Source organism: Podarcis cretensis (assembly GCF_951804945.1).
Source record: "Podarcis cretensis genome assembly, chromosome: 7".
Classification (NCBI taxonomy): Eukaryota; Metazoa; Chordata; class Lepidosauria; order Squamata; family Lacertidae; genus Podarcis; species Podarcis cretensis.
Window position 1 is genome coordinate 78,096,728 of NC_137176.1, and position 26,431 is coordinate 78,123,158.

General features: G+C 43.3%; 1 protein-coding gene across 1 annotated transcript in view; it reads right to left on the bottom strand.

Annotated features, from left to right (window-relative positions):
• The window catches only part of TAF2 (TATA-box binding protein associated factor 2), a 62,622-nt gene continuing 36,191 nt past the window's right edge, over nt 1–26,431 (bottom strand). The window contains exons 19-26 of the mRNA XM_079984168.1: nt 26,170–26,363; nt 23,587–23,726; nt 22,736–22,805; nt 21,283–21,392; nt 15,583–15,812; nt 14,378–14,530; nt 13,043–13,148; nt 1–1,462 (exon numbers count right to left, since the gene is read on the bottom strand). Of these exons, the coding sequence (XP_079840294.1) occupies nt 1,209–1,462; nt 13,043–13,148; nt 14,378–14,530; nt 15,583–15,812; nt 21,283–21,392; nt 22,736–22,805; nt 23,587–23,726; nt 26,170–26,363 (1,257 nt within the window). The 3' untranslated portion in view covers nt 1–1,208. The remainder of the gene's footprint in view (nt 1,463–13,042; nt 13,149–14,377; nt 14,531–15,582; nt 15,813–21,282; nt 21,393–22,735; nt 22,806–23,586; nt 23,727–26,169; nt 26,364–26,431) is intronic.

The window sequence follows — 26,431 nt, forward strand, 5'->3', positions numbered from 1 at the left end:
TTGTATAAAAGCATTTTTTTTAATTAACTAATTACCTTCTCATTTTAAAAAAATCCTTATTGGGTCCCTCTCATTAAGTATCTTCTCACGGATCAGACTTGTCTCTTTCCACTATCAATAAGCTATGTAACTAAAAGTATCTATGTGCACAATTTGTTGTTGTCTTTTTAAAGGAATCTTAACCTAAAGACTGATAGGGAAACAACTCAAAATATTATAGGAAACTGGGGGAAGAAGGGAAGCACCGACAAAACACAGAAGTTAAATAAAAATGTTTTTAAAAAGCAGTCCTATTTCACATAATTAAGCTCAGCAATGCAATACTTGGATATTATTGTTTTATGTAATAAAGCAACCTGTCACAGTTTCATGTTTGTGTTCACTCACTGTACATTTAAAAATACTTTAAAAAAAAATCAGAGTTTTCTAAACAAATTTACTAGAAATCAGAAGAGGTCAAGAAGTTTTGCAACAACTATTTCACCCCAAGGAGTGTTTCTAATTGAGATTCTATGGGGGAAAGTAACCTTTCCCACTTTTTAAGGATTTGCTTTTGAACGAACTTCATTATACACAATTCTGATTCTGATTAGAGGGCACAGTGACATGTGTACACAGTGGCGTTTTTCCCTTGCAAAGAACAGTTAAGGAAAAGGATTGCTGAATGTTCCGCTCAAACGTGTTTTAAAAATGCCAGACATCTTAAAATAAAAAAATGAAGCTTTTAACTGAGTATGCTTTAAAAAAACACAGAGAGCGACAACTGCAATGGTTAAATATGTGGAAAAGAGATTGTACAAAAGCCTCAGGAAGTCTTACATTATGTTATAGAACACTGTACAGTGAACCCCAGCTTTTCCAAGTTTGGCAGTCAGCTTATGTTTAACACACACTTCACTTCACGACAGCTATCAAACGTTTAAAATATAGTTCGTTCTGGCAAGATACATGGATAGCCACTGCCGGGCTGTGGATAGGCGACATTTGCATCTGAAATGAGTTGCTTCGCTCTTTGCAAAGGTATTGTAAGGCAGGTGCACGGTGAACGATCACGGGGTTCATGCATGGCTGCGGCTGGACAACAGATACCACAGAATTTCGATCTGAATGCGCCTTCTGAGCCACTGCAGTGACATGCGCTTAACCATAAAGCAATGGCAGCATGCACACTGCTTCCATACGCTCCAACAACTCTGGAGTGGCTTGCTTCAGTCTGACAGGGATGGCGAGCGAATGGAACGTCCACTGGCAGGGCTGTTGGAGAAGGTGAAAGGCTCTTTCTCTTTCTCTTTGGTGTCATGCTTGTGCTTGTGCTTGTGTTTGTGCTTGTGCTTCTTCTTCTTCTTCTTGTGGTGGTGGTGGTGCTCACTGTGCTTGGAAGAGCTGGACTCTTTTGTAAAACCGGGCAGCGTGGGCACCGGAATCGGCAGCATGCTTAGCTCTTGCGATGACTGTTCTTTGCCTGAAACAGAAAGGCAGACGTTCCATTGCAGAACAACACAACACACAGAATCTGCCGTTCTGAGACCCTGGGGGAACCACGTGCATTCTTATTATTTATTATTATTATTATTATTATATCCAAACTTTGCATGTTTTCCCACTACAGGCTTCTTTACCTGCGGTGCTTTCGAGGTAGCAAAGTATTTGAGAACATTTTTGCAAGAGATGCTACAGCACCCCTGAAATCATAAGGGTCGCTTTGAAATCACATCATATGACTGTCCCATGTAGCTTTCTAAATGCTACAACTGATTTGCCAACCTTAGACAATTCAAAATAATAAGTAGCATGGGGGTGGGCCTATCACTTGTCAACAGAGTGCATCCAGTGTATGTGGATGATATCAGGCCTAAACGATAGCGTCTTGAGTAAAGGACTCTAGAAAGCAAGGCTGATAAGCACCTCTGACTCATAACCTGAATAATTGCTATCAACCAAAAGGTACACGTTACTGGGCTAGAGAAATCAGTCGCTAAAGAAAAGGTAGGTAAACTGGTTTCTTTTGAAAAATATACCCCCTTTTTTACAGATGGGAACCTGAGGTCGGCAAGAGCCTGAATCTTCCAGAGTCCAACATCCTGTTTACTGTCTCGCACCAACTCTCTGAGCCAAAGATGATCCAAGGAACTATAGCCAAAGCACCCACACAGCGTCTGAATATACAGAGAGAGCAGTGGCTTTTGAACGACAGTCTGAATGGAAAAGGAAACTTAAACATCATTCAAGATTTGGTGCGCGGGAAGAAAATTTCTTTCCACTGTTGAGAACTGCAACATGTTAAACAGGAAAATGGGTGGCAATAGTTCCCTCTCAAAATGGGGTCAATAATTATTTTGGAAGAATAAATATCTGAACAGGAAAAAGGAGGGGAAGGGGCAGAAAGATGGGACACAGGAAGGCGCTGAAACTACATCCATGAAGGTCGCAGTCTTTGGCCCATTTATGCCCAGTCTGCCTCAATACAAATATCGTTGGGACTACTCTAGAGCAAATCGATTGTGGCCTAAATCCCACACACCAGAAGATAACTTATCTCTCACTGAGATAAACAGGAGTCTTACAAAAGATTGCAGGGATCTACTGTTCTAAAATTTGCCCCCAGCCTGCACAGCTTAGTAATTGATCCTTCTTCCTCACATGAGTTCAGTATCTTCATTTATGCTTCCAACACAAATATCATTTGTCCTCTTGACCCTGGACTAATGCATCACACCAGCTCTTTTCTTTTACAGCAACAGCGCATGCTGGTGATTATGTACAAACTTTCTGAGTGTCTAATCCAAGTTAAGAAAGTGTTTGCTTAACCCAAAGAGGACCTCCCTAAACCAGAGGTGGCCAAGCTTTCTCGGTCTGAGGGGCACACTGAGAGTTGGCCAACCATTTGGAGGCCACTTGCCAGACACCGGTGTAGCCAAAGTATACTCAAGTCACTCACGCATGTACACACACTCAACCCGTTCAGATCACACACATACATACCACAAATGCATTGCACACACGCAAACCATAGTTTCCACACATTCAGGTGGACAGGCACAGAGTCAGCTTTCTCTTCTGGCAATCAGCAAAGAAATGGGGTGGGTGGGTGTCCACCCCACAACTATTTTTGTCCCATTCCCACCCCCCACCCCCCAGCAGTGGCTGTGTTAGGAGATATTTATTGCACTGCCATGGGGTGCAAAACATGGAGAGAAAAGCCCTCTTCAAAAAATGCCTCTTCTCCCTCTGGAATACCACCATTGTAAGAAAAACTCAGAAAACAGAAGGAAGTGCTCAGAGAGGCTCAGGAAACAAAGGGAAACGAGACACTACTTTTCCAAGGTGAGAAAAGCTCAGTCTGCAGGTTGGATCTGGCCTGCAGGCTCGCCACCCCTGCCTTGAACTATAGGTCACAATTCTGCAAAGTTATTAAAAGCAACTGCTCCAAATACCCCTTTACCTTCCCTGTGCATCCCAGGGAAGGACAACATGTGGACCTCATTCAGCTCCCGACCACAGACTCATCTGCTACAGATTTTGGGGGCTTCAGAGGTTCCTAACTATTTTCCTTCCATGCATAGCAGAAATGATGGCTCTCTCCGTGGTGGTACCCCATGTGCGGAACCTGTTTTAGGGCAGGAGCCGTCTTACCCCCTGATTTTTATAAGCTGCTCTGGGAGTCTTCTGAGCTAAAGGGTGGTGTGTATCTGCTTCAAACAAAACAAAAAATAATGGATGTTTGCATTTTGGGGAGTTAAAGTTGTTATACCGGATTGGAGGAAAACTATTCTTGACATTTAGAAGTAATAGTAACTTGAGATTCCCCTTAGACTTTTTGTGTGGAATCAAGGGACTTGAGAAGTCTGGGGTCAAAGATTGGGAAAACATTGCCAAGCAGATCAAGGAACAGCTGGATACCATCGCTGGACATTCGGTTTGCAAAAGAATGTTCAAAAACCGGAGCAATCACTTCCAGTTTTCGATCATTCGGGAGCCAAAACGTTCAGCAACTAAGCTGTTTGAATTCCAAGGTACAACTGTATACATAATTAACAGATAGAGAATCTGAAGTCCTCTTTACCTTTTACCTTCCTTTTTTATTATCTTTTACTTCCTGTCTTTTTAAATTTCTTCTTTTATTAATTTTGCTCTTGGTTATGTTTTGTTTTTTGATGTTCTCTATTCTGGGTCAATGAAGGTAGGCACAGGAAGGTGATGGAAGAAATAACCTGTGTGAGAGAGAGGGGAAAGGAAGATATCCCAGGGTGGGAGGCTGGGAGAAGAAAGGGAAGCTCTCAGGTGAGAGCTGGGAGGGTTCATCCACTTCTGTGTGAGACAAGGGTTAATATCTACCTTTAAGAAAGAGCTTTGTGTTTTTTCTTTTCTCTTTCTTTGTTTTTTTTCTTTTTCTTTTTACTTAGGTTTGATTGTTTTTTATTTTATTATATGAAGAAAAGTTTCAAAAAAATTCTTTACAAAAAAAATAACTTAGCAAAGGTCTCCCTAGGAATCTCAACTACATTGTCTCTTCAGCATTACCATCTCTTTAATGTGCTGGATTTCTTGACTTGTTCTATTCCCAGACAAGCCTCTGACCACGTAATTACAGCTTCTGCATTACAGGCTTACGTTATAACTATGAAACTGTCATCCACAATTCATTGCGTGAACATAAAAAGTGCACCCCTGATGATTTGGGTACACACATCTAACACACTCTAAACCATACCAGATTTCAGAGTCATTTCAAAACACAAGTTTTAGAAACCAAATGCAGAAGTACAAAATGAACTTTGCAGCCTATCAAAAGGAAATAACACAATGGGGACTATGAGAGAGCGGGCAAACCTAGGGATATACTGAAGTTTAAACGAAGACCTCCAAGTTGCCACAATCATAAAGAAACTCTTGTTTTTTTAAGTTCCTAAACAATCATGTAGCTTTTCACAGAAGTAGCTTATAATGTGTTCAGTGGGTATTATTCCCAGGAAAGCCAGTTTAGGACTGCAGCCTAACATATTACAAAGGAAGGTGAACCCCAGGTCCGCAGCTTTGCAGTTTTTGCCTCGAGGAAACACAATACCGAAAGCTTCAGAGTTGAAAACTGGGGCTGAAATTCTCGGTTACTACCATGGTTTTAAATCTTCCACTAATGACTGCATCTGATTTCAAATGATGCCACAGTACGTGTGCATTTAATAGAGGAAGAAAATACATACGCCGCAAATAAAAATAAACTTGTTTAAAACATTATCCCTCTTTGTTAATTCCAGGGATTGAAAAACAGCCAGCTCAGATGTTTTGTACTACAACAGGGCCTCCATTGGCACAAAAGGTTCCCCACTGCACAGAGCTGATTTCCACAAGATGGAAAGCAACTGAAACAGTGATAGGCTTATCCTTTCTGCTCCCCCTCACCTCTTTATTAACACCACATCTAAAAAAATAAATTTAGAAAAATACATGGAGCAGAACGCAAAATAGATATAGGAACTGCCTTACTCTGAGTCAGACCATTTGCACATCTAGTACTGTCTACACTGGCTGGCAGCAGATCTCCAGAGTTTCAGATGGGACCAGGACAATCCCGGTCCTACCAGGAGATGTTATGGACTGAAGCTGGGACCTTCTGCCTGCAGAGGAGATAGATGCTCTGCCACTGAGCTACAGCCCTTCCACAACAGACATGTGTGAGATGAAAGGTTCACAGCTGATGCCCACTTCAACCCAGAACTGCTCAAGATACATAAATCATCAGTATTAAAGTCTCACTAGGATGTGAGCAAGGGACGCGGGTGGCGCTGTGGGTTAAACAACAGAGCCTAGGACTTGCCGATTAGAAGGTCGAATCCCCACGACGGGGTGAGCTCCCGTTGCTCGGTCCCTGCTCCTGCCAACCTTGCAGTTCGAAAGCACATCAAAGTGCAAGTAGATAAATAGGTACCGCTCCGGCGGGAAGGTAAACGGCGTTTCCGTGCGCTGCTCTGGTTCGCCAGAAGCGGCTTAGTCATGCTGGCCACATGACTCGGAAGCTGTACACCGGCTCCCTAGGCCATTAAAGTGAGATGAGCGCTGCAACCGCAGAGTCGACCATGACTAGACCTAATGGTCAGGGGTCCCTTTACCTTTACCTAGGATGTGAGCATTCACCACCCATAAAGTTTGATCCCTTTTATTTTGAAGTTCCGTTAACCCACTGAGGATGCAGCTATCGTCAGAAAAATGAACATGCCCATCAGACAGAGATAGCACCCATGTCCTTATGCTTCTACTCCCACATTGGAAGTCCACTTCCTGCCTCAAATGTATTTCCAAGGTTGCTTATAAACCCTGGGCCTTGGCATCCTGCTTCACAACATGCATAAACGGTTCCACTTCATCACCCACCATTCTCTGTGATTAATCACAACTTGTGCCTTCGTATTGTTCTGGAGAGAAAGCACTGGCAGTGCATGGCCTGCTGTCCGCAAGGGTACTCTGCTCTCCTTACGGCTGGAGGGACTGAATCAGGCTCTCTCAGTAACTGGCTGAACCAACCGCAGAGGGGTGAGGTCCTTCTGAGTTTGCTTTTGAAGTGATTACTAATATTTCTTGGAAGAGAACATGCATTATACTAGCCTATTCACTTGGCACCTTCCTCTGGTTTTGGATGTTCAGAGGCCAACGTAATTATTAGTTTCACTGTGAAACAGATGTTTAGAATCAGAGAGGCACGGCTCTCCCTGGGGATAAGGCCAAGTGCTTCCCATAGACCTGACATTGTAAGCCACTACACACACAAAAATAAAAATAAAAGCAGAGAAGGGGGACCCTGTAGGATTTACCACCATTTCCCTTAATTCGGGGGCTGGCTGAGGACTGTTGCTGGTGGTGCTTACACTGACCCTGCAAACCAAGCAATCACATTTTAGCATTACTGCAACAGCTGGAATGCTTTTCCATAGCAACCTAAGTAATAAATCAATCCTGAAGATAGTGTGGAGTCAGACATCCTAATGCACCAGGAAGTAGATCGAGGTGTGTGCTTGCTTGTACGTCAAGGCTCTTAAGTTTCCTTGCAATGCACACTGTCTGAAGCCAAGTGCAAATAGTCTGAACTTCACCCGCCATATGGTTTACAGGCAACTTCCATTTTACGCGGGGGTTACGTTCCAAGGCACCGCATGTTTAAGTGAAATCACATATATCTGATGCACCACTGAAAATGCCCGCAAACCCCCCCCCCCATTCTTCCCTTTTTGCGACATTTTTGGCTCACTTCCGGGTTCGGTGTGCAGTCATGCACATATTGGATGTGCCAGCTATGGTTTTCCCAGTGGTGATGTATGGAAGTGAGAGCTGGACCATAAAGAAGGCTGATCGCCGAAGAATTGATGCTTTTGAATTATGGTGCTGGAGGAGACTCTTGAGAGTCCTGTGGACTGCAAGAAGATCAAACATGTCCATTCTTAAGGAAATCAGCCCTGAGTGCTCGCTGGAAGGACAGATCCTGAATTTGAGAATCCAATACTTTAGCCACCTCATGAGAAGAGAAGACTCCCTGGAAAAGACCCTGATGTTGGGAAAGATGGAGGGCACAAGGAGAAGGGGACGACAGAGGACAAGATGGTTGGATAGTGTTCTCGAAGCTACCAGCATGAGTTTGACTAAACTGCGGGAGGCAGTGGAAGACAGAAGTGCCTGGCGTGCTCTGGTCCATGGGGTCACGAAGAGTCGGACACGACTAAACGACTAAAGGCAATTGTGGGGATAAATGGGAAGGTGTGGGGAGTCACAAACCATGTATGCTGTCCTGTGTCCTTGGACAAAGGCCAGGATAAAGATAAATTCCTAAGTACGAAAAGGATAAATTCTTAAATAATGCTAAGTCTTCCAAGTTAACGGTGCTCAGACATGAGCTATGAAACGCATGCAATCCTACAATTTGCAACATGACCTAAAAGCTGGAGCTCTCAATTAAGATGAGAATACAGCCTGGCCTTTGGGTTCTTTTGATCCCTGCAAGGCAGAGGGTGGAACACTCCCTACTGTTTTTGAAGATTTAATAGCAAATAAAATCTGCTTTTCATATTAGAAGTCAAATCCCGGATGACATCAGAGACTTTAAAAGGTCTTGTTCTGATGCCTTCAAAGCTACTGCGCTTAGAGCAGAGTTATAATTAACGGGCCAACATCAGAGTGGACAGACAGACAGACAACAAGGGGCATTTTTTCTTTGCTTTTTGAGGAATCCTGGGTTTCTTTTGTAAAGGGGGAAAAAATGTTACAAGCTTGTAAAAAAACTTCTTCATTAATAAGAATTAGGAACTCTACCGTTGGCTCTTTGCCTAAAGCTACAGTATCCATTTTCCATGAAGTGATGACAGAACAGAAACAGCTTGAAAACGAATTAACATGGACCAAAAAGAAAAGAGGGAGGGAACACCCCACCCAGCCTTTCTTAAAGCCACAATTAAGACTTGATATAAAACAAGATTTATTTATAAGCATTGAAACACTTACCACTATCATTTTTGTTTGCTTTTTAGGCTAAGGCTCATTGCCTGATAAAACAACTCTTAGCTAGTCAACTGAGTTTTTTTGTCAATTGATTTCAGCTATCTGCAAGGATGATGATTATTTACATGCGGATAAAAACAGCGGCTCTAAAGCAAGAAGCATGCTTTTTTTTTAAGGTAATGTCCACATGTGCTCTTATTTCATAAGAGACATTCCTTAGAAGAGAAAATGCCTTCTTTAAGTTAGTGTTTGCCACCAGCAGTTTTCAATGAGTACTTATGAAATTGTATCTATCGGTCCAGCTTCTATCTGATTAATCAGGATTAGACACTGGATCGATTAAGAGATTGATTAAAAAACAGGCCACAATGTTCAGTCATCTGACCTCTTGCTCGGTCCTTCCCCTTAAATTAGGTCTCTCTCTCTCTCTCTCTCTCTCTCTCTCTCTCTCTCTCTGGTGTGTGTATATGTGTGTGTGTGTGTGTGTGTGTGTGTGTGTGTATTCTCACACCTTTTTGCAACTCAGGGCTGAACTCCCAAGAGAAACTATTTACACACTAAGTGCAAGAACGGCTTTGTGAAAATCAACAGCAGGTGCAGTGGGGCTTATCTGGTCCCACTCTGGACCAACCCCAAAAGCTCCCTTTGGCCCAGTCCTATGAATCAGCTTGATCACACACACACACACACACACAACACACACTCTCAGAAATACGGAAACAGAGCATTTCAGAGAGGCAGCTCCCTCTCCTCTAATCACAGTAGTGTGATGGGAAAGAGAGCTTTCACAGAACAATCTTTTAAACAATCTGCAAGGTTTTCTGAGTCTGCGCATTCCCCAGTCAAAGATGCTAGAAACTCCCCAAAACACCCTCTGCTGTCTTCCTTCAGTGAAGGCTTGCGTAGAAAAGTACTCAAGAATCAGGAAGTTCTGCCCTCCTTGATTCCGTGTCCCCTCAGTACCTACTACAGTATTAGGAGACTGAGAACAGGAAGACAAAGGTTTCCAAGCACTCCTGAACTGCTCTATAATATGGAAGCAGCAGAAAGCTCACCAGATGTAGCTTTGCTGTCGCTTACAACTCTAGGCAAACACCACTGAATCACAGCACTGCGGCAGGGGATCTGGGGGGAACCTGCAGGAGCCATCTATCTATCTATCTATCTATCTATCTATCTATCTATCTATCTATCTATCTATCTATCTCTCTCTCTCTCTCTCTCTCTCTCTCTCTCTCTTCTTTCTTTCTTTCTTTCTTTCTTTCTTTGGACAGTTTGCAAGGGAGAGCACAAAAAGCCTTGCGGGGCTGCATATGTCCCATAGGCTAGAATCTTATACAGGCAAGAAAGCACTGTTTCAGACATAGACACTACAGTCAGCTGCCTCTGTATTCCTCTAGCGCTGAAGCCGTCAGTGTAAGTGACATACAATCTTATGAACGCAGAACCTTCAGCTCCGAGTCTTCAAAAAACGTTCTCAAATCCTAAACCTTTCTGGAAAGAGCAGCACACTGTTGCTTAAAAGAAGAAGAAGTTAGAAGTGGGTAGAACATATTTCAGGGTCTATCAGTGGATCTGAGTAATTAGCAGGAGATAAGCAAGGACTCAAACGATCAGCCTTTTTTTAGCACCAGCATCAACAAAAAGCTTTACTCCCCCTTCTAACTTAGGCTGCTGAGATGAAGAAAGTTGGTTGGGGTGAATTAAACTGTATGCGGAGCTGTGTGTAGCAGGACTGTGAGCTCAGTTCTGGTACTGAGAACAAATTCCTGGGCTGTGCCTTAATCCTGCAAGCTTGTCCCTACCCCATTATCTTACACATGGCTCCAGTTGGTAAGGTTTCGGGTTCTTAAATAAAAAATAAGTAGATTCTGAAAGTCTGGAATATACTATCGTCTTTAAAGGAGAGTCCGAATAGGTTCGCTTTGACAGGTAAGAAGTTGCCTTGTAGTGCTTGGTGGTCATCCAGCGCACATGTGAATCCTAAAAATAGCTTCCTTGCCTGATGCAGATTTTATATGCATACTGGCCAGAACTCCAGATACTGAACCGCACCCACTAACATCCCATCATATTTGATGCAGAACGATCCAGAGTGTGCAGCTGCTGATACAAGGGTCCCTTAAGAAACATCTGTTAACTTCCTGGCACCATTATCCAGAATTTCTTGTTTATAACTTTATACCCCCCATTAGGGTGTATAAGAATAGCACAAAACCAGTATTACGAAATGCTAGGGAAGAGCTATAAATATGGACTTCATAGGCTTGTTTCATTGCTGGAAACCTCATTATATTATTATCACACGGAGCAATAATTGCTGTTTTTAATTATATCATATTTAAAACTCTTATGATCCTATCGGCTCATGCTTATTGGATATTTGATTTAAAACCTTAGCACATGGTACTATTACAGTGGTACCTTGGATTAAGTACTTAATTCGTTCCGGAGGTCCATTCTTAACCTGAAACTGTACTTAACCTGAAGCACCACTTTAGCTAATGGGGCCTCCTGCTGCTGCCGTACCGCCGGAGCCTGATTTCTGTTCTCATGCTGAAGCAAAGTTCTTAACCTGAAGCACTATTTCTGGGTTAACGGAGTCTGTAACCTGAAGCGTATGTAATCCGAGGTACCACTGTATTATTTTTAGGAACACCTAGTGTGTGCAATGCTATACCAAACGTAAAGGGGGGTGGGTGGAACTAGTAATGACCAGTACTGCATGGTTGTGGTTGTGTGTGCTGTTGTTGTTGTTGTTGTTGCTAAAATGTATGTTTTCTGAAACTTCCAGATATAATCAGAATCTGTGTTGCAGCCCATTGTCTGAAATGAACTTCGGAACTCACCACCTCAAGATAGGAGTGCTGCCTAGGATCAGATGCCAAGTCTCAGTGTGGGCAGCGGGTCACTGGGATTAGCCACCAGAGAACAAATTTCAAATCCTCCCCCCCCCCCAGCTACCAAAGAGCAAGTCACATTCCCAGCAAAACCAGCCTCACAGGACCATTTTGAGGATTGATGAGCTATATTAGAACATGCCCTTGGTTCTCTGGGATAAGCCAGAAAATAAACCCTGGTAACAGATTCAAAATACACCATGGGGCAAAGTGCACAGGCAACTTCACTTAAAAATTAAAAAAAAAATGCATTGTTGGGCATGAAGAACCACCTTGAGCACATGCTGCTTGGACTCTTGCCACATCTGTTGGGACCACTCTCATGCTACAAGACAGAAACATCCCCATCTGTATCCATAAGGATAAGAACTGAACATGGAAACTGGCAATACAGCTCCATCAGTAAGGCTTCAATAAGGACTACATGGGTTGCCCTGTTACACTATAGTTTAAATATCTGAACACTAACACTCTTTCACAAGTTACAGATAGGTAGCCGTGTTGGTCTGCCATAGTCAAAACAAAAAATTCCTTCCAGTAGCACCTTAAAGACCAACTAAGTTAGTTCTAGGTATGAGCTTTCGTGTGCATGCACACTTCTTCAGATACCTGAAGTTACCATGTTATCTGAAGAAGTGTGCATGCACACGAAAGCTCATACCTAGAACTAACTTAGTTGGTCTTTAAGGTGCTACTGGAAGGAATTTTTTGTTTTGACTCTTTCACAAGACTCACAACTTTAAAGCCCTGTCACTTATTTGACATTCCACTTTTGGGGAACAATCTGGGTGCTTCTGGTAATCTCCCCTCAGTTTTGGATTTTGGTTCTGATGCATCTCTTAAGAACTTTTAAGATACGGACACCATGCCCTCTTTGCAACCTTGAGATGATCAGAAGCTTCAAGTAAAAATTGCAGAGGCTTGAAAGTTACAATGGTCCACTATGTTATAAGGGCCTGGGGAAAGCCAGTCAATATGTGGCCACAAAGCATCAGAGATAAAGGAAGCTCTGTCGATGTAGGAAACTGTGTTTAAGACTTCCCAGAATGAAATGTGCTAAGTATTCTTAGCAAAATAAAACAATCATTATTATTATTTTTTTAAAAAAGAACCCAATGGAAACAGTACAAGAGTGTGCTAGAAAACTGGCTTAAGAACAGGAAAAACACTAGTCATAGCTGGAAAGTTGTCAAATCTGGAAGTCATAAGCATCCCAGAGGCCACTTTTGGGTCTTCATGACAAAAGCTCGATTCATTTGCAGATCGTTCAGGTGAGGTGAATAAGGTGACCTTTTGTCACTTGACAAATTAGGAAATTTTTAGCAAGATACTTGTATTAAAGACACACCTTTGAATCCAAGCAGTGCTGGACATTTAACTCAGGAGACAGCTGTCAAAGCTCTGCTCCTTGCCACATGTTCTAACCTCCCAGAGAGTAGGAATATGAAGCTGGGTAATACTGGGAATGCAGTAATTGCATCCACATACTACCCATTCACACCTTCTGCATGAAAAATCAGAAGAAATTCTCAGCTTGAACTTAACCAAGCTAGAAGACCGCATAAGCTATAGGGCAATGGGACTGCTGAGAGCCATACCTAGGAGGAACATGGCGCTTATGAACTGCAAACTATCCAAGCCTTGCCATGAGTTTAACTGACCTGGCGTTGATGGTCTTTCCAGCATATTCAAATGATGGTAGATAAATGCTTGGCTGTCATGAACCGTGTCCATATCAATCTCTTCTTCCTCCTGAGAGTTTGAGAACTGTGACAATGGAAAAACAAACAAAACTAAGAGTTAGGGAATGCTAAAGGATCTCTCTCTCTCTATATATATATATCGCCTCTGCAGCATGAACCATTTTTACTATAGAAAATAATTCGAAAGCAAATACACATGAAAACACCACCACTGTATATTAACAGCCTGATCCTACCCAGGTTGAGGCACCCCTAGTTAGGCAGAATGAAAACCGAAGAGGAGCAGCTTATGGCATTTCTTAAGATGCGATTGCTAAAAAGAATGTAATGGACAATGGGAGGCCAGGCATGGGGTAGTCATTCACAACCAGCAGGTTCTGTTGGTTCCCCATCACTGTGATGCAGAGAGAACTGGATTAGCACCAAATGCCAGGGCTTACTGTATTTTTCGCTCCATAAGACGCACCTGACCTTAAGACGCACCTAGTTTTTAGAGGAGGAAAACAAGAAAAAACAAATATTCTGAACGAAACAGTGGATGTATGATTTTTGTGGTTCATGCTGTGGCCATAGACATGATATATGATCTGATGGTGAGTTTGGGGTAGTCCAATGCAAAAATCCTGAGGATCAATGTGGATCCATGCTTTGTAACCACGTTTTTGCGCCATTGTGGCCCCACAAAACAGTGGATGTGTGATTTTTTTGGGTGCAGGCTGTAGCCATGGACATGCTATGTGATCTGATGGTGAATTTGGGGTGACCCAGTGCAAAAATCCTGAGGATCCTTGTGCTTTTACCTCCCCCCTCCCAGGCAGCCTCCTTTATCGCTAGTGTCCTTTATCTCCCTCCTGATAGCTTGCCGATCAGCTAATCAGCGGCTTCGTTTCAACACCCGCTTCCCTGTTTCTAAAAAAAGAAGCGCAATCTGCTTTTCGCCCCTGGGCAATTCGGCTCCAGGACCACGCATTTGCTCCATAAGATGCACAGACATTTTCCCTTACTTTTTAGAAGGAAAAAAGTGTGTCTTATGGAGCGAAAAATACGGCACTTTGTTGCTCTGTCCCTTTTGCAAAGCACATTCCAAAGGTATGGGATTCCTCAGCCACAGGGATGGGCTGGCAGTATCAGCAGGTGCTTAAGGATGGAGCTGCCTGCCTACTTCTGCTTTTCTCGCCTTTGCAGGGAGAGTCCCAAGCGCCATGGAAGACTTTCGGTCACTGTCTCTCCAAGACACTCTTGGGCCCGAGGAAAGCGCAGTGTAATCTCTCCAACTGCCTATAATTCACTCACTCTTATTTTGAGTTTGACTTTGCTGTCTTCATTCTTCTCGAGTATCTGGCCTGGTTCTAGCGGGGACCCAAGAGGCGTGTCGGCCTTCCTCTTCAACCCCTGCTGATGAGGTAGGGGGATAACTGCTGCTTCCTTGGCAAGGTGATCATCGTCCTAAAGAAGCAATTTTAAAAACCTGATTTAAAATCTTTACATCCAAAAGAGAAAAGAAAAAGATGTTAAAATCACAGAAACATAAACAGCAATAATTACCGTATTTTCCCGTCTATAAGATGCCCCCATGTATAAGACGCCCCCTATTTTTGGGGACTCAGATTTAAGAAAATTGGGGGGGAGAGAGATGGTCCAGAGTATAAGACACCCCCTAATTTTTGATATTATTTTTTAGGGGAAAAACCTATTCTTATACAATGAAAAATATGGTATTCTTCTTGGAACCCGAAAAACAAATCATATAGTATCCTTTGCCATATCAGCAGCTGTTGTCGCTCCTGAGAATACAGGAGTTCTCATTTCTTCTTACCAAATACAGTGAAAAAGGCTGCTGCCCTCCAGACATGCCATATAACCAATATGTTTCGAAACAATGATTTATATTTGTTACAGACCGAGGTTTGGGATATTAGATCCCGGCCTGAGCAAGCATAAGGGTAGGTGGGATTGGGTGGGAGAATATTTTTAATGCTGCATTGTGACTTGAAAGTAGATAGGTTCAGGCTTGAATACCTTTGCACAATCCAACAAGTAGCATAGCCTTTTTTGAGAGGCGTATTTTCATCTCCTGTACGTAAAAATGTCAGTTTAAAAGGCTACAGCCCCACTCCTTTGGGACAACCTCCATCACTCATCTATGAGGCAAAATTCACCCCACAAGCAGACACCACTGAAATCTGTGGCTGAGATTCCCCACCCCCCAACAAAATAATATTACATATTGTAGGAGAGGCAGGCAAAATTAAACTCTGAGAAATATGAATGAGGAACTGCCTGTGGCTTCATGAATAAGTGGGGATGGGGAGTAGGCATATACTACTTCAAGACAAATATTCCCAGCAAGTGGAAGCAGATCAGATTTGCAGTACAAGGTCAAGGATAGAGGCATGAGACTAGGCTAGAGAGCAAGGCCTGAAAACTGGTTGCATTGTGTTACAACTCCACTACTGTGAGTCGTGGGGAGGCTGTGAAAGAATAAGGAAATTGCTTACAGTGCTTTGGAAGCCAACTATTTGACCCAGATTGTTTGGATTGTTAGGCGGTTCCGGACCACTTGCCCCTGCCTCAGGAATGATGGTAGGATTCAGCACAGCTTTCTTTTCTTTGAGGTTAAGGACCAGCCCAAGTTCTGGCAGCGGCAAGCAGGAAGGCCTGCTGAGGCCAAACAGCGTGAAGTACAGGTCGACAGCCCCACAGCGCAGCCTCCAGTCATGGGATGTACCTATGGAGTAAGGAAAAAAAGCAACCATCTTCTCACACTGTCTTTGTGCCTTTTGAAGCAGGTTCTACTGCAAACTGTAGGAAATGAAGCAATTCTTCCTGTACCTGCCGGCTCCTTTGCATCAACAGGAGCACAGCCCCTAACAGAAACCAATAGGAGATGCCTCATCACTCCGTAACAATAGCATGCATTCTGCTAGCAATTTTTAATCGCCACCACCACCATTTCAGCAAAGGCAAATTAAGTGTATCGTCATGCCTTCCAGTGGACCAACCTGGGATTTAAAAACTAGGTCAACTCCCAAATAAAGGGAATTGCACGGAACAGGATGACATAAATCTATATACACGGGCCTACAACAAGCACAGTTAGTATCAGGGGAGAAAAGCCTGCCCTGCTGGAGAAGGATAAGCTTAGAAATATTATTAGCAACAACCTACGCCTTGCCAAATTCTATCCTGAGCCAGCTGCTTGTGTTCCATAGTACAAATAGCCATTTATAATTCTGAAGCTGTTAAATCAAGCTGGACCAAGCAACAGTTTCACCACCTGGCTATTCCACAGCTATTCTACAGAAAACACAGTGCATTAAGTCGACAGTATCTTTTCCCCCTCCTCAGCAGAGAAGGGTAATGTTTGCCCCCAAAAAATCCCAAATCACCTTTGTGCAAGAGACAGGCTTTTCTAAAAAAAACACCAGCAGCCAGCACTCATCTTAGGCCATTTTTCCCCCAGCCACCAAGAAAATAAGATGTTGGACTAGGTGGGCCTTTGCTCTGAACCAGTATGGCTCTTCCGAGCTCCTGACATTCAGCCTATCCAATGCCAAAGCCTTGTCCCAGATGTTCTCTAAGCTCCCCAAAACTCAAAAACATATTGAAAGTCACAAGCGTTAGTCAAAAAACAAAATCCCAATGCAAGAGAGTTTGCTGGACTGACACCTCTGTAAGTATTTTTATGTCATAGAACGGGGTTTCTTTTATGTATAAGATGGTCAGTAACACAATAAGCACAATATGGTACTCCCACTGAAACAAAAAAGCCTAGTTTCTACTGCGTTCTCATTTCAAATACAGCATTGCCATTAATCTTGATAAATGTTTTAGTTCCTGTACACAGATGACTTTAAAGAGAAACAGTTTTAACAAGTCATAACTGAGTAGAAATCTGAATTATTACACTGGCAACTGAGGACCACACCTCTGGTCCACAACAGCTTATGCCAGGGCAACAAATGTGTTAATCTTTAAGGTGTCACAAGACAAAATGATGCTTTTCTTGTAGGCAGGCAGAGTTGCAGTGAACACCGTCACTGCAGTGCACCACCATCAACATCCAGCCACTGCCACTAAAGACTCACCAGCGAGCCTCTTCGCCACTTCCTTGAGCCTCCAGTCCCAGTCTCTCTGCACCAGCCTGAAATGCAGCTGTGCTCCCAAAGGGAGCACAAACAGTGAGACTAGCAGCGAAGTCCTCAGCTTGCAGACAGCAAGGCAGGCAGCTGAGGTAGAACTGGGCTGCCCTGGTGCTTATTCTTTCCCTGAACCCAATTCCACTGTGAGCACAACAACTAAGCCACACAGTCGGGCTGGTTTGCCACACTATCCTCTATGCCACCTCAAGCTGCCCAGAACAACTAACTGGTTTTTTCGCCAGCACGACAGACAGCCTGCATTTGAACATGCCCATTAGGGCTGGGCGATATCAGGTTTTCAACATTGTGATATATCATAGGGACCGCTTACCAGCGGGAAGGTAAACGGCGTTTCCGTGTGCGACTCTGGCTCGCCAGAGCAGCAATGTCACGCTGGCCACGTGACCCGGAAGTGTCTCCGGACAGCGCTGGCCCCTGGCCTCTTGAGTGAGATGGGCGCACAACCCCAGAGTCTGGCAAGACTGGCCCGTACGGGCAGGGGTACCTTTACCTTTACCTTTTAAACATCACAATATACTGATGTGTCATGATGTCTGAAATAAGGATGGAGCTATGTAGAGACATTGACTGGCTTCACAGTTTTTCAAGAATTGTGTTTTTTGCTGGTGCATGTTCTTGTGATTTGTTGCCCCCTGCATGTGGCAGCGGAGAGCTGAGCTGGCAGAGTTAACAGGGACTGAAGGAATCAAGAGATACACAGTGGGCTGGCTTCATGGCTTTCCCCACATTGTGATTTTTGCATAGCGCGTGCGTGTGTGCACGCACACACACACACACACACACACACACACACATCATGATTTGTGATCTATTGCCAGGTCAAAAATTATGAAATTGACATAATGATATTGACTTCAAACTGGTTTTGGAAAATATATTGATATATCGCCCAGCCCTAATGCCCACAATGCCAAACAAAGGCAGTCATATTCTCTCTCTCTCTCTCACACACACACACCCATTTGAGCTGTTTTAGAACAAATGGTGTGTTTTTTTAAAAGATCTGTTAGGACATATGTTTGTTTTCTCTGTCATAACTGGCTTGTGCTTTTAAAGGGTAATTAAGAGAGAAGGACTATAACCCCCAAACGACCTATAAATAATTTTCTAAATGAAATAAACAAAATAAAATCTCCAGTTGGTAATGGATGCCTAATCAGTTTGCGAGCTTCAATGAAAATCACAAACAATGGTGCTGAGTCTTAAGTCACAGATAACTAGGCAAACGGAAGGTCGCACAATTTGCCAGTGAACAGCAGCTGCACCCCACAAGCTGATCTGTTTACTGCGTGAGTAGCTAAAATGGGACAGATTTTGGTCATCTGAAAGCACGTGACTCCAGTAAGTTTACAGAGTAGGCGATTTCCAGAAAGGAAAAAGATGTTAAGTAGCAAACAAAGCAAAAGGCACATGTCTCAAAGAAAACTGAGCAAATAGGAAAATTACAAGACAAGATTCCCATGGATACAACTGTCACGAGGGCCCACAGCATATGATATTCAGGGTTGCCTACGGAGATGCAGACCCCTTTGCCCTGATAAGACTTTTCGGAATAGCTGGGAAAACACAATGAAACAAAAGCCCAGCTGTTCATGTCATCCAAACTTGAACAAGTCTTACAGGAGATAAGAAACTAGGGATTTCCCCACCACCACCACCCCCCCCCCATTTTATTTCACAAATTATGGCATCACTAAATATACATTGGTTTCTACAGCACCTGGAAAATAACAAAATTTTACTAACGGATTAAGTTGTTGCAAAGGCAGTTTTCTATCTGAAGAAGTGTGCATGCACACGAAAGCTTACACCCAGAACAAACTTAGTTGATCTCTAAGGTGTTACTGGACAATTTTTTTATTTGACTGCGTCAGACCAACACAGCTACCTACCTGAATCTAGAAACTAGCACTGTTATCTTAACTTAAAGACTGATCAGTGAAGATCTGAACTGTTACTGAAACAAATATTAATAATTTAAAAAAATTCAAACTTAAGTATAGTTGAATATCATCTCTCATTTTAAAAAGGTTTGGAATTCTCTATCTTTAGCTTTCTAGAGTCTGGCATTTCACTCTTTCTCTCCAAAAAGCAACAAAAACATTTGTTCTCCTTTATGGGCTTATAGGCATCAGCAAGTTTCAAATCATTAAACCTGAATAGGTGGTTTACCCTAAGAAATATTCTTACTGGCACTCTGAGATTTTGTAATTGCTCTTTACAGAAAGTACATTTTGAGTAGAGCATTCACATGATTTGCACAGAGATTTATGCCGTTAACACTCCCCCCCCCCAAAAAAATAAATAAATAGAGAAGGGAACATATCTCCTATTATGACTCCTTTTGTTACAACAAGGTCAATGAGTTAAAGACTAGCTTTGTACACTCAATTCTCTCGAGGAAAAGAAAAGGGAACATGAACTCCCCGGTGGGTAGATGTAAACTGTTTACTTCCTGAGTATGACATCTGGTTAAATCTTTCCAAAAAATTAAGTAAGGCGGATCCCATTCCCCCCCAGGTTGCTTCAGCCCCTAGTGGAGCTGAAAGCTTCCAGGCTCTAAAAATGATGCATAGAGAGCACACAGCCATTAATGTCCCCTAGAAGAATACAAATAAAAGTTTGTATGTAAGCACTGTAAGCAACATGCCAGATTTTGAAGACAGTGCTGGATAAGGCTGATCTGCTAAACGAAAACAGATTAATAGCAACTGGATGTTGATTCTTGGGTATCTTCCCCCGCCCCCCATGAAGGAATAAGCATTGGGTTGGGAACATGTAGAACCTTTGGAAAAGGCACGTGAATATTCTGCTCAATGACTTTCCCCTGCAAAATTCACACAGCGTTTCCATGTGCTGCTCTGGTTCGCCAGAAGCAGGTTAGTCATGCTGGCCACATGACCCAGAAGCTGTACGCCGGCCAATAAAGCGAGATGAGCGCCACAACCCCAGTCGGTCACGACTGGACCTAATGGTCAGGGGTCCCTTTACCTTACTAGGGCAGGTAAGTTTGGGGGGGGGGGGGCTCCTGTTAATGTATACAGCATTTGGGTGGATCTAGTCCTGACCAAAACGAAAGCCTGGACGTTAGGGAAACGCTCCCAATAAAATGCAAAATACAAAGAATTTCAAGTTCATAGAATCATAGAGTTGGAAGAGACCACAAGGGCCATCGAGTCCAACCCCCTGCCAAGCAGGAAACACCATCAGAGCACTCCTGACATATGGTTGTCAAGCCTCTGCTTAAAGACCTCCAAAGAAGGAGACTCCACCACACTCCTTGGCAGCAAATTCCACTGTCAAACAGCTCTTACTGTCAGGAAGTTCTTCCTAATGTTTAGGTGGAATCTTCTTTCTTGTAGTTTGGAGCCATTGCTCTGTGTCCGCTTCTCTGGAGCAGCAGAAAACAACCTTTCTCCCTCCTCTATGTGACATCCTTTTATATATTTGAACATGGCTATCATATCACCCCTTAACCTCCTCTTCTCCAGGCTAAACATGCCCAGCTCCCTTAGCCGTTCCTCATAAGGCATCGTTTCCAGGCCTTTGACCATTTTGGTTGCCCTCCTCTGGACACGTTCCAGTTTGTTCTTAAACTGTGGTGCCCAGAACTGGACACAGTACTCCAGGTGAGGTCTGACCAGAGCAGAATACAGTGGCACTATTACTTCCCTTGATCTAGATGCTATACTCCTATTGATGCAGCCCAGTTGCATGCCTTCATCTGCAATCCAGTGCAATATGTCTTGAAGGCATGCAGGATATAGCAACCATGATCGAAACTGCATAGGTTTGGCTTTGGGGAGTGCCTGGATGGAAAACTGCTTGGGAATCATGTATGCTGCCTTGAGAACCATGTAAGAAAGGCAGGATATAAATGAAGAATAAATCAAATAACCCTGTCTCTAATCAGGGTGACTTATTTTCAAGCAAACATGCATACAGCCAGGCTGATTTTTGTTATTAGAATTTTTTTAAAAAATAAGTAGCAAGACTAATAATAAATAAATTATAATAGTAATAATAATATTTAACCTGAATTCATAAGTTTCCAGAGCTGATCCACCAGCGCTTCATTGCACAAAGGAGATTCCATGTTCTTGGTAAATGGAGGGTTCTTTGTCAACATGTTCAATATTTTATGTCTAAAAAAAAAAGGACAACAGTCAGCTCCTAACCCATATACAATCTAGCCTCCCTGTTATTAGGCTTTGCATCTTCGCCAATCTTTTTTTGGCTCCATAGTTTTACATCAGGATTACAAGGGTTGAACGTAAACTCCAAACATGTCCCCTGGTGCTCGCCTCATTGCAGGAAATCAAGATCAATGACCTTACACAGGATTCTAAAAATGTATCAAACAGCCACTTTTGTGAAAAGGCCTGGGGGCAGTAGCAGTCAGTGGAAATAGCAGGAAAAGAAACCGAGAGGGGGAAACCTGAAAAGAGGCTGCAGTGTTCAAAGTTGTCACTATTTAGGTCACCAGGGGTACTGACTTGTACTGGCAAAGTCTAACTTAAAGCAAACAGGCAAAAAGTTCAACGACAAATGTATCATTTATAATCTTTGTCCCTCAGCTACAAACAAGAAACCAATTTATATTTTCTTTGGTATCTAAATGTAACAAAGCCCAGCTCTACTCTAGATACACTGAGCCCCAGTGTGGATTTTATTTTATTTTTAAAGAAAGATGTAAAGAAAGATCCTGCATCTATGGCCAAGAATTGAAAAGTACAGTGGTACCTCGGGTTACATACACTTCAGGTTAAAGATGCTTCAGGTTACAGACTCCACAAACCCAGAAATAGTATCTCGGGTTAAGAACTTTGCTTCAGGATGAGAACAGAAATTGCAGCACGGCAGCAGCAGGAGGCCCCATTAGCTAAAGTGGTGCTTCAGGTTAAGAACAGTTTCAGGTTAAGAACGGACCTCCGGAACGAATTAAGTACTTAACCCGAGGTACCACTGTAGATGCAAGGCCTTCATAAAGAAGTATGAACGAGTGCAAGGAAAAGCACAAGACCTTCTTCCCCTTGACCTCTAAGGGCTTTGCCATGAATAATTCTCATCTCTTAAGGAAGTGGGAGAGTGCTGCCCTCTTGCTTAATAGCCACAGATTACCCTTTGCTCCAGAATGCAACCAGTCTCTTGATTCAGGCAGAAACAAAGTTCTGGTGAGAAGGATCACCATGCTAACCTGTAGCCACTGAGATGTTGTTCCACCACAACTCTCATCAGTGAAAGCCAGCACAGCCAATGCTCAGAGATGATGCAACTCAACTGAAGTCTCACAAGTGCCTCATATATTTCCATCATCTGAAGCTGAGGGTCAACTGTTACCTGAAAACCCCATGCATGCTTCTCAGAAGAAAAGCAACACAGCAATAGGTGATTTTAAATCCTTCCCAGCGGAATATACAGCACAAGATGGTTTGAAATCTATAACCTAAATGAAACACCTTTCAAGTCGCCAGCAAGGAAGACTAACCTGACATATGGCACAGGGTCATTCTGGACCATATTGAGCAGCCACTGTAGTTCCTCGTAACTTCTGTCAACTATGAAGACAAAATGAATCTCTTTTTAAGTAAGATGTTGGAACTGCACCAACTAGAAGTCAGAAGTTATTAGAAAAAATATCGTCAAAAATACATATAGCCTTTAAGAAATAGAATGGAGCTGATGCATTATAATGTGTCACTATTAGGTAGGATCAATGGACTCTACAAATCTTGCTCTTTGTGACACACGAATTCCCACTTTCCCTCAATTCTTCTCTCTTGTATTGGGATGCAGTTGCTTAAACTTCTGGAATTTAACTGTGAAACCTGTTTCCCCCCCTCCATTTTGGGTGCCACACTATAGGAGTCCATCCTGTGCATAACAGCTCATTTGGGATGCTGACTATTCCCTCCTAGCAAAGTGCATATATACTCCCAACACGTTGCCTGTGCAGTTGAGCACAAAACATTTCTCATTGCAAATCAATTGCCTACACACAAAACCCTCCTGCTACAAGACAGTTGCTACAAGACAGCATCATACTCAAGAAACTGAGCAATCAAACAAATTTTGCCCAATCCAGACAGTGATGAGGTTGCCTCATTTCCTAGCTTTGTTTTCAAACTAAATTTCATGGCAGATTGTCTTCCATGGAAGCTCATCAGATTCCTCAATGAGAAGATCAGTAATGGCAAACAAGTTTCCTTGAAAGAGAGCTCACAAAACACTACCTGTCTGCCCAAAGATTCGGAGCTTAGCAAAGTGGCCGTGGTCTAGGGTGCACAGGTCTAGATATTAAAGGCAAAATAACTGTTCAGCGCAACAACTTTTCTTTACCTTTTGTGTAATCTACCACTGCCTCCAGAGCTGCTATTCGGATATCCACAAAGTGCCCGTATTCCGCATAGGACTTAAAGACAGCAGGATCACTTGGGACGTGCCCGTTCTTCTGTAGGATGCGAATGGCATTCAAGCAGCTAGGCACATAGAGAAGGGGGAAGGAAGAAAAATCTGTTATAAAACCTGCATTCCAGTCACTGGAATAAAAACTTACTTTAGCATTATCACAGCAAGTTGTTGATGAATTTCACAAACTGAATTATGCCAAATTAATGTGAATTCTTTTTTTTTTAGGTGCCTGTTAAATTTTTTACAAAACAGCAACACCAATAAAATATCATTCTTGACTTCTGAAGAGTTCTAAAGAAACCTGAGCTGAAAGGAGATTCCTAAAGAAGCTATTTTCTTTCTTCTGTTGGATATTTCACCCAACACAACATACACTAGTAGAGAATTTCAAACCCGTAAGAGCAGGGGCAGGGAACCTTTTCCAGCACAAGGGCCACATTCCCTTCTTGGCAATGTTCTAGGGGCCACGTGTGCCAGTGATGGGTGGGGGCAGAAGCAAAAGAGAGCGGAGTACGAAACGTAAATGTTAAAGGTAAAGGTAAAGGGACCCCTGACCATTAGGTCCAGTTGTGGCTGACTCTGGGGTTGCGGCACTCAACTCGCTTTATTGGCCGAGGGAGCCGGCATACAGCTTCCGGGTCATGTGGCCAGCATGACTAAGCAACTTCTGGTGAACCAGAGGAGCGCATGGAAACACCATTTACCTTCCTGCCGGAGTGGTACCTATTTATCTACTTGCACTTTGATGTGCTTTCAAACTGCTAGGTTGGCAGGAGCAGGGACCGAGCAACAGGAGCTCACCCCGTCATGGGGATTTGAACCACTGACCTTCTGATCAGCAAGTCCTAGGCTCTGTGGGTTAACCCACAGTGCCACCCGCGTCCCCTAATGTAAATGTTACCTTTGCATAATTAATTTGTTTCTGCACACACCCCTGAGGATTCAGAGGGGATTTGGGGAGGCATAGCAGGGGGAGCTCTGTTGCGCTAGCTGGAGCCCTTGCACTTGCTTCTGCAAATGCAATGGGTTCACACGTGAATCTGGCCCAAAGGGCACACTTCAGACAGACAAAAACGTTGAAGGAGCTGTTTGTAAACTAAGACGCATACACTGGCTACAGGTAACGTATCATATGTCTATGATGTTACAGTAAACCTAACATGCCTCACTTTATTATGTCTGAATGATACAAGACTGTCTCGGCTTGCTTATTTGTTGTTGCTGGCATCCTTCCGTAACGAGAGACAATGGAGTGCATTGTGTTAGCAGCACCGGAATGGTGTCCCTGAGGAGCAAGCCTGGGCAGTATCTATGGAAGTCCTGGGCTGCCTAGACGACAGGACCTCCCTCTCGGCCTTGCTGATACTTCTCCTAGCTGGGCTACCTTCCTAGGTTGATGAGCCCCATCTGCTCCTATTATCTGCATTTTCTTTATAAAAGCCCAATAAGAAGTTATACAATAAAGGAGGGTACAAAGCAAGGCTGGTGAGTGGCATGAATTGGGTGAGAATCCCGAGGGCCAAGTAGAGAGGCCCAGAGGGACATATTTTGTCTCCAGGCCTGAGTTCCCCCACTCCTGCATAAGACGCCAAGATTAGCAGGTAAGTAAGAGGACGCGGGTGGTGCTGTGGGTTAAACCACAGAGCCTAGGACTTGCTGATCAGAAAGTCGGTGCTTCGAAACCCTGCCACGGGGTGAGCTCCCGTTGCTCAGTCCCTGCTCCAGCCAACCTAGCAGTTTGAAAGCACGTAGATAAATAGGAACCGCTCCGGAGGGATGGTAAGCAGCATTTCTGTGCGCTGCTCTGGTTCGCCAGAAGTGGCTTAGTCATGCTGGCCACATGACCCGGAAGCTGTACGCCGGCTTCCTCGGCCAGTAAAGCGAGATGAGCGCCGCAACCCCAGAGATGGCCATGGCTGGACCTAATGGTCAGGGGTCCCTTTACCTTTACCTTTTAAGAGGACAGTCCAGATACGTTATCAGAAAAATCTAGCCCCTTGCAGCATCCTTCCCAAGTGCATGGCTCCTTGTTTAGGATTCCCCTACTGCTGACCAGCATCAACCCGCTCTGGAGATCTGTGCTCATGAAGAGGCTGAGCATGTGCATTGCCTTGAACATAGACATGTGATATGCAAAACACACTTAACTCAGTGTTACGCCACCATAAACAGTAGATTTTTATCTTCCCTTTGTTGCATAAGATCAAAAGAAAAGGAGAAAGCTGTGGTTTCAAGTCCTACAAACATTCTGTTTTTAGAAGAGTATTTTCTCTTAAAGCCTTTGCACAATTTACAAAAGGACTTTCTCGGCACCCATTAAATCTCCCCACTGTCTCTCTCGTGTGTTTATTGAACGTAGTGAGAATATTATGAACAGCTACATTGTGCAAGAACAGAACGAATGCATCAGGATCAACAGCAAAGTAGGAAGAAGTGAAAAATATGGGAGTGTACTGTGCTTTTAGATTTGTATTTGCAGGAATTAAATACATTTTGAAAAAACAAACATACCTGACCGTAATGATGTGCCTATAGCTGGGCAGTAGCTTTTCCATGTTTAAGAACCTGGTAATTTCCTCAAGAATGAGGCGAACATCAGGATTTAAGTTATCAAGCGTCCGGGCTTCATTGTTCACACTGACGGCAGGAGTTACAGAGTTTGCTAGCGCATCTATCAGCTCTGCACGGTAATAGTTGTCTGAAAACTAAAGTTAAAGACCAAAATAGGAGATAACAAGCATTACCAAAAAATAAATAAAATTGAGAAGAAGAG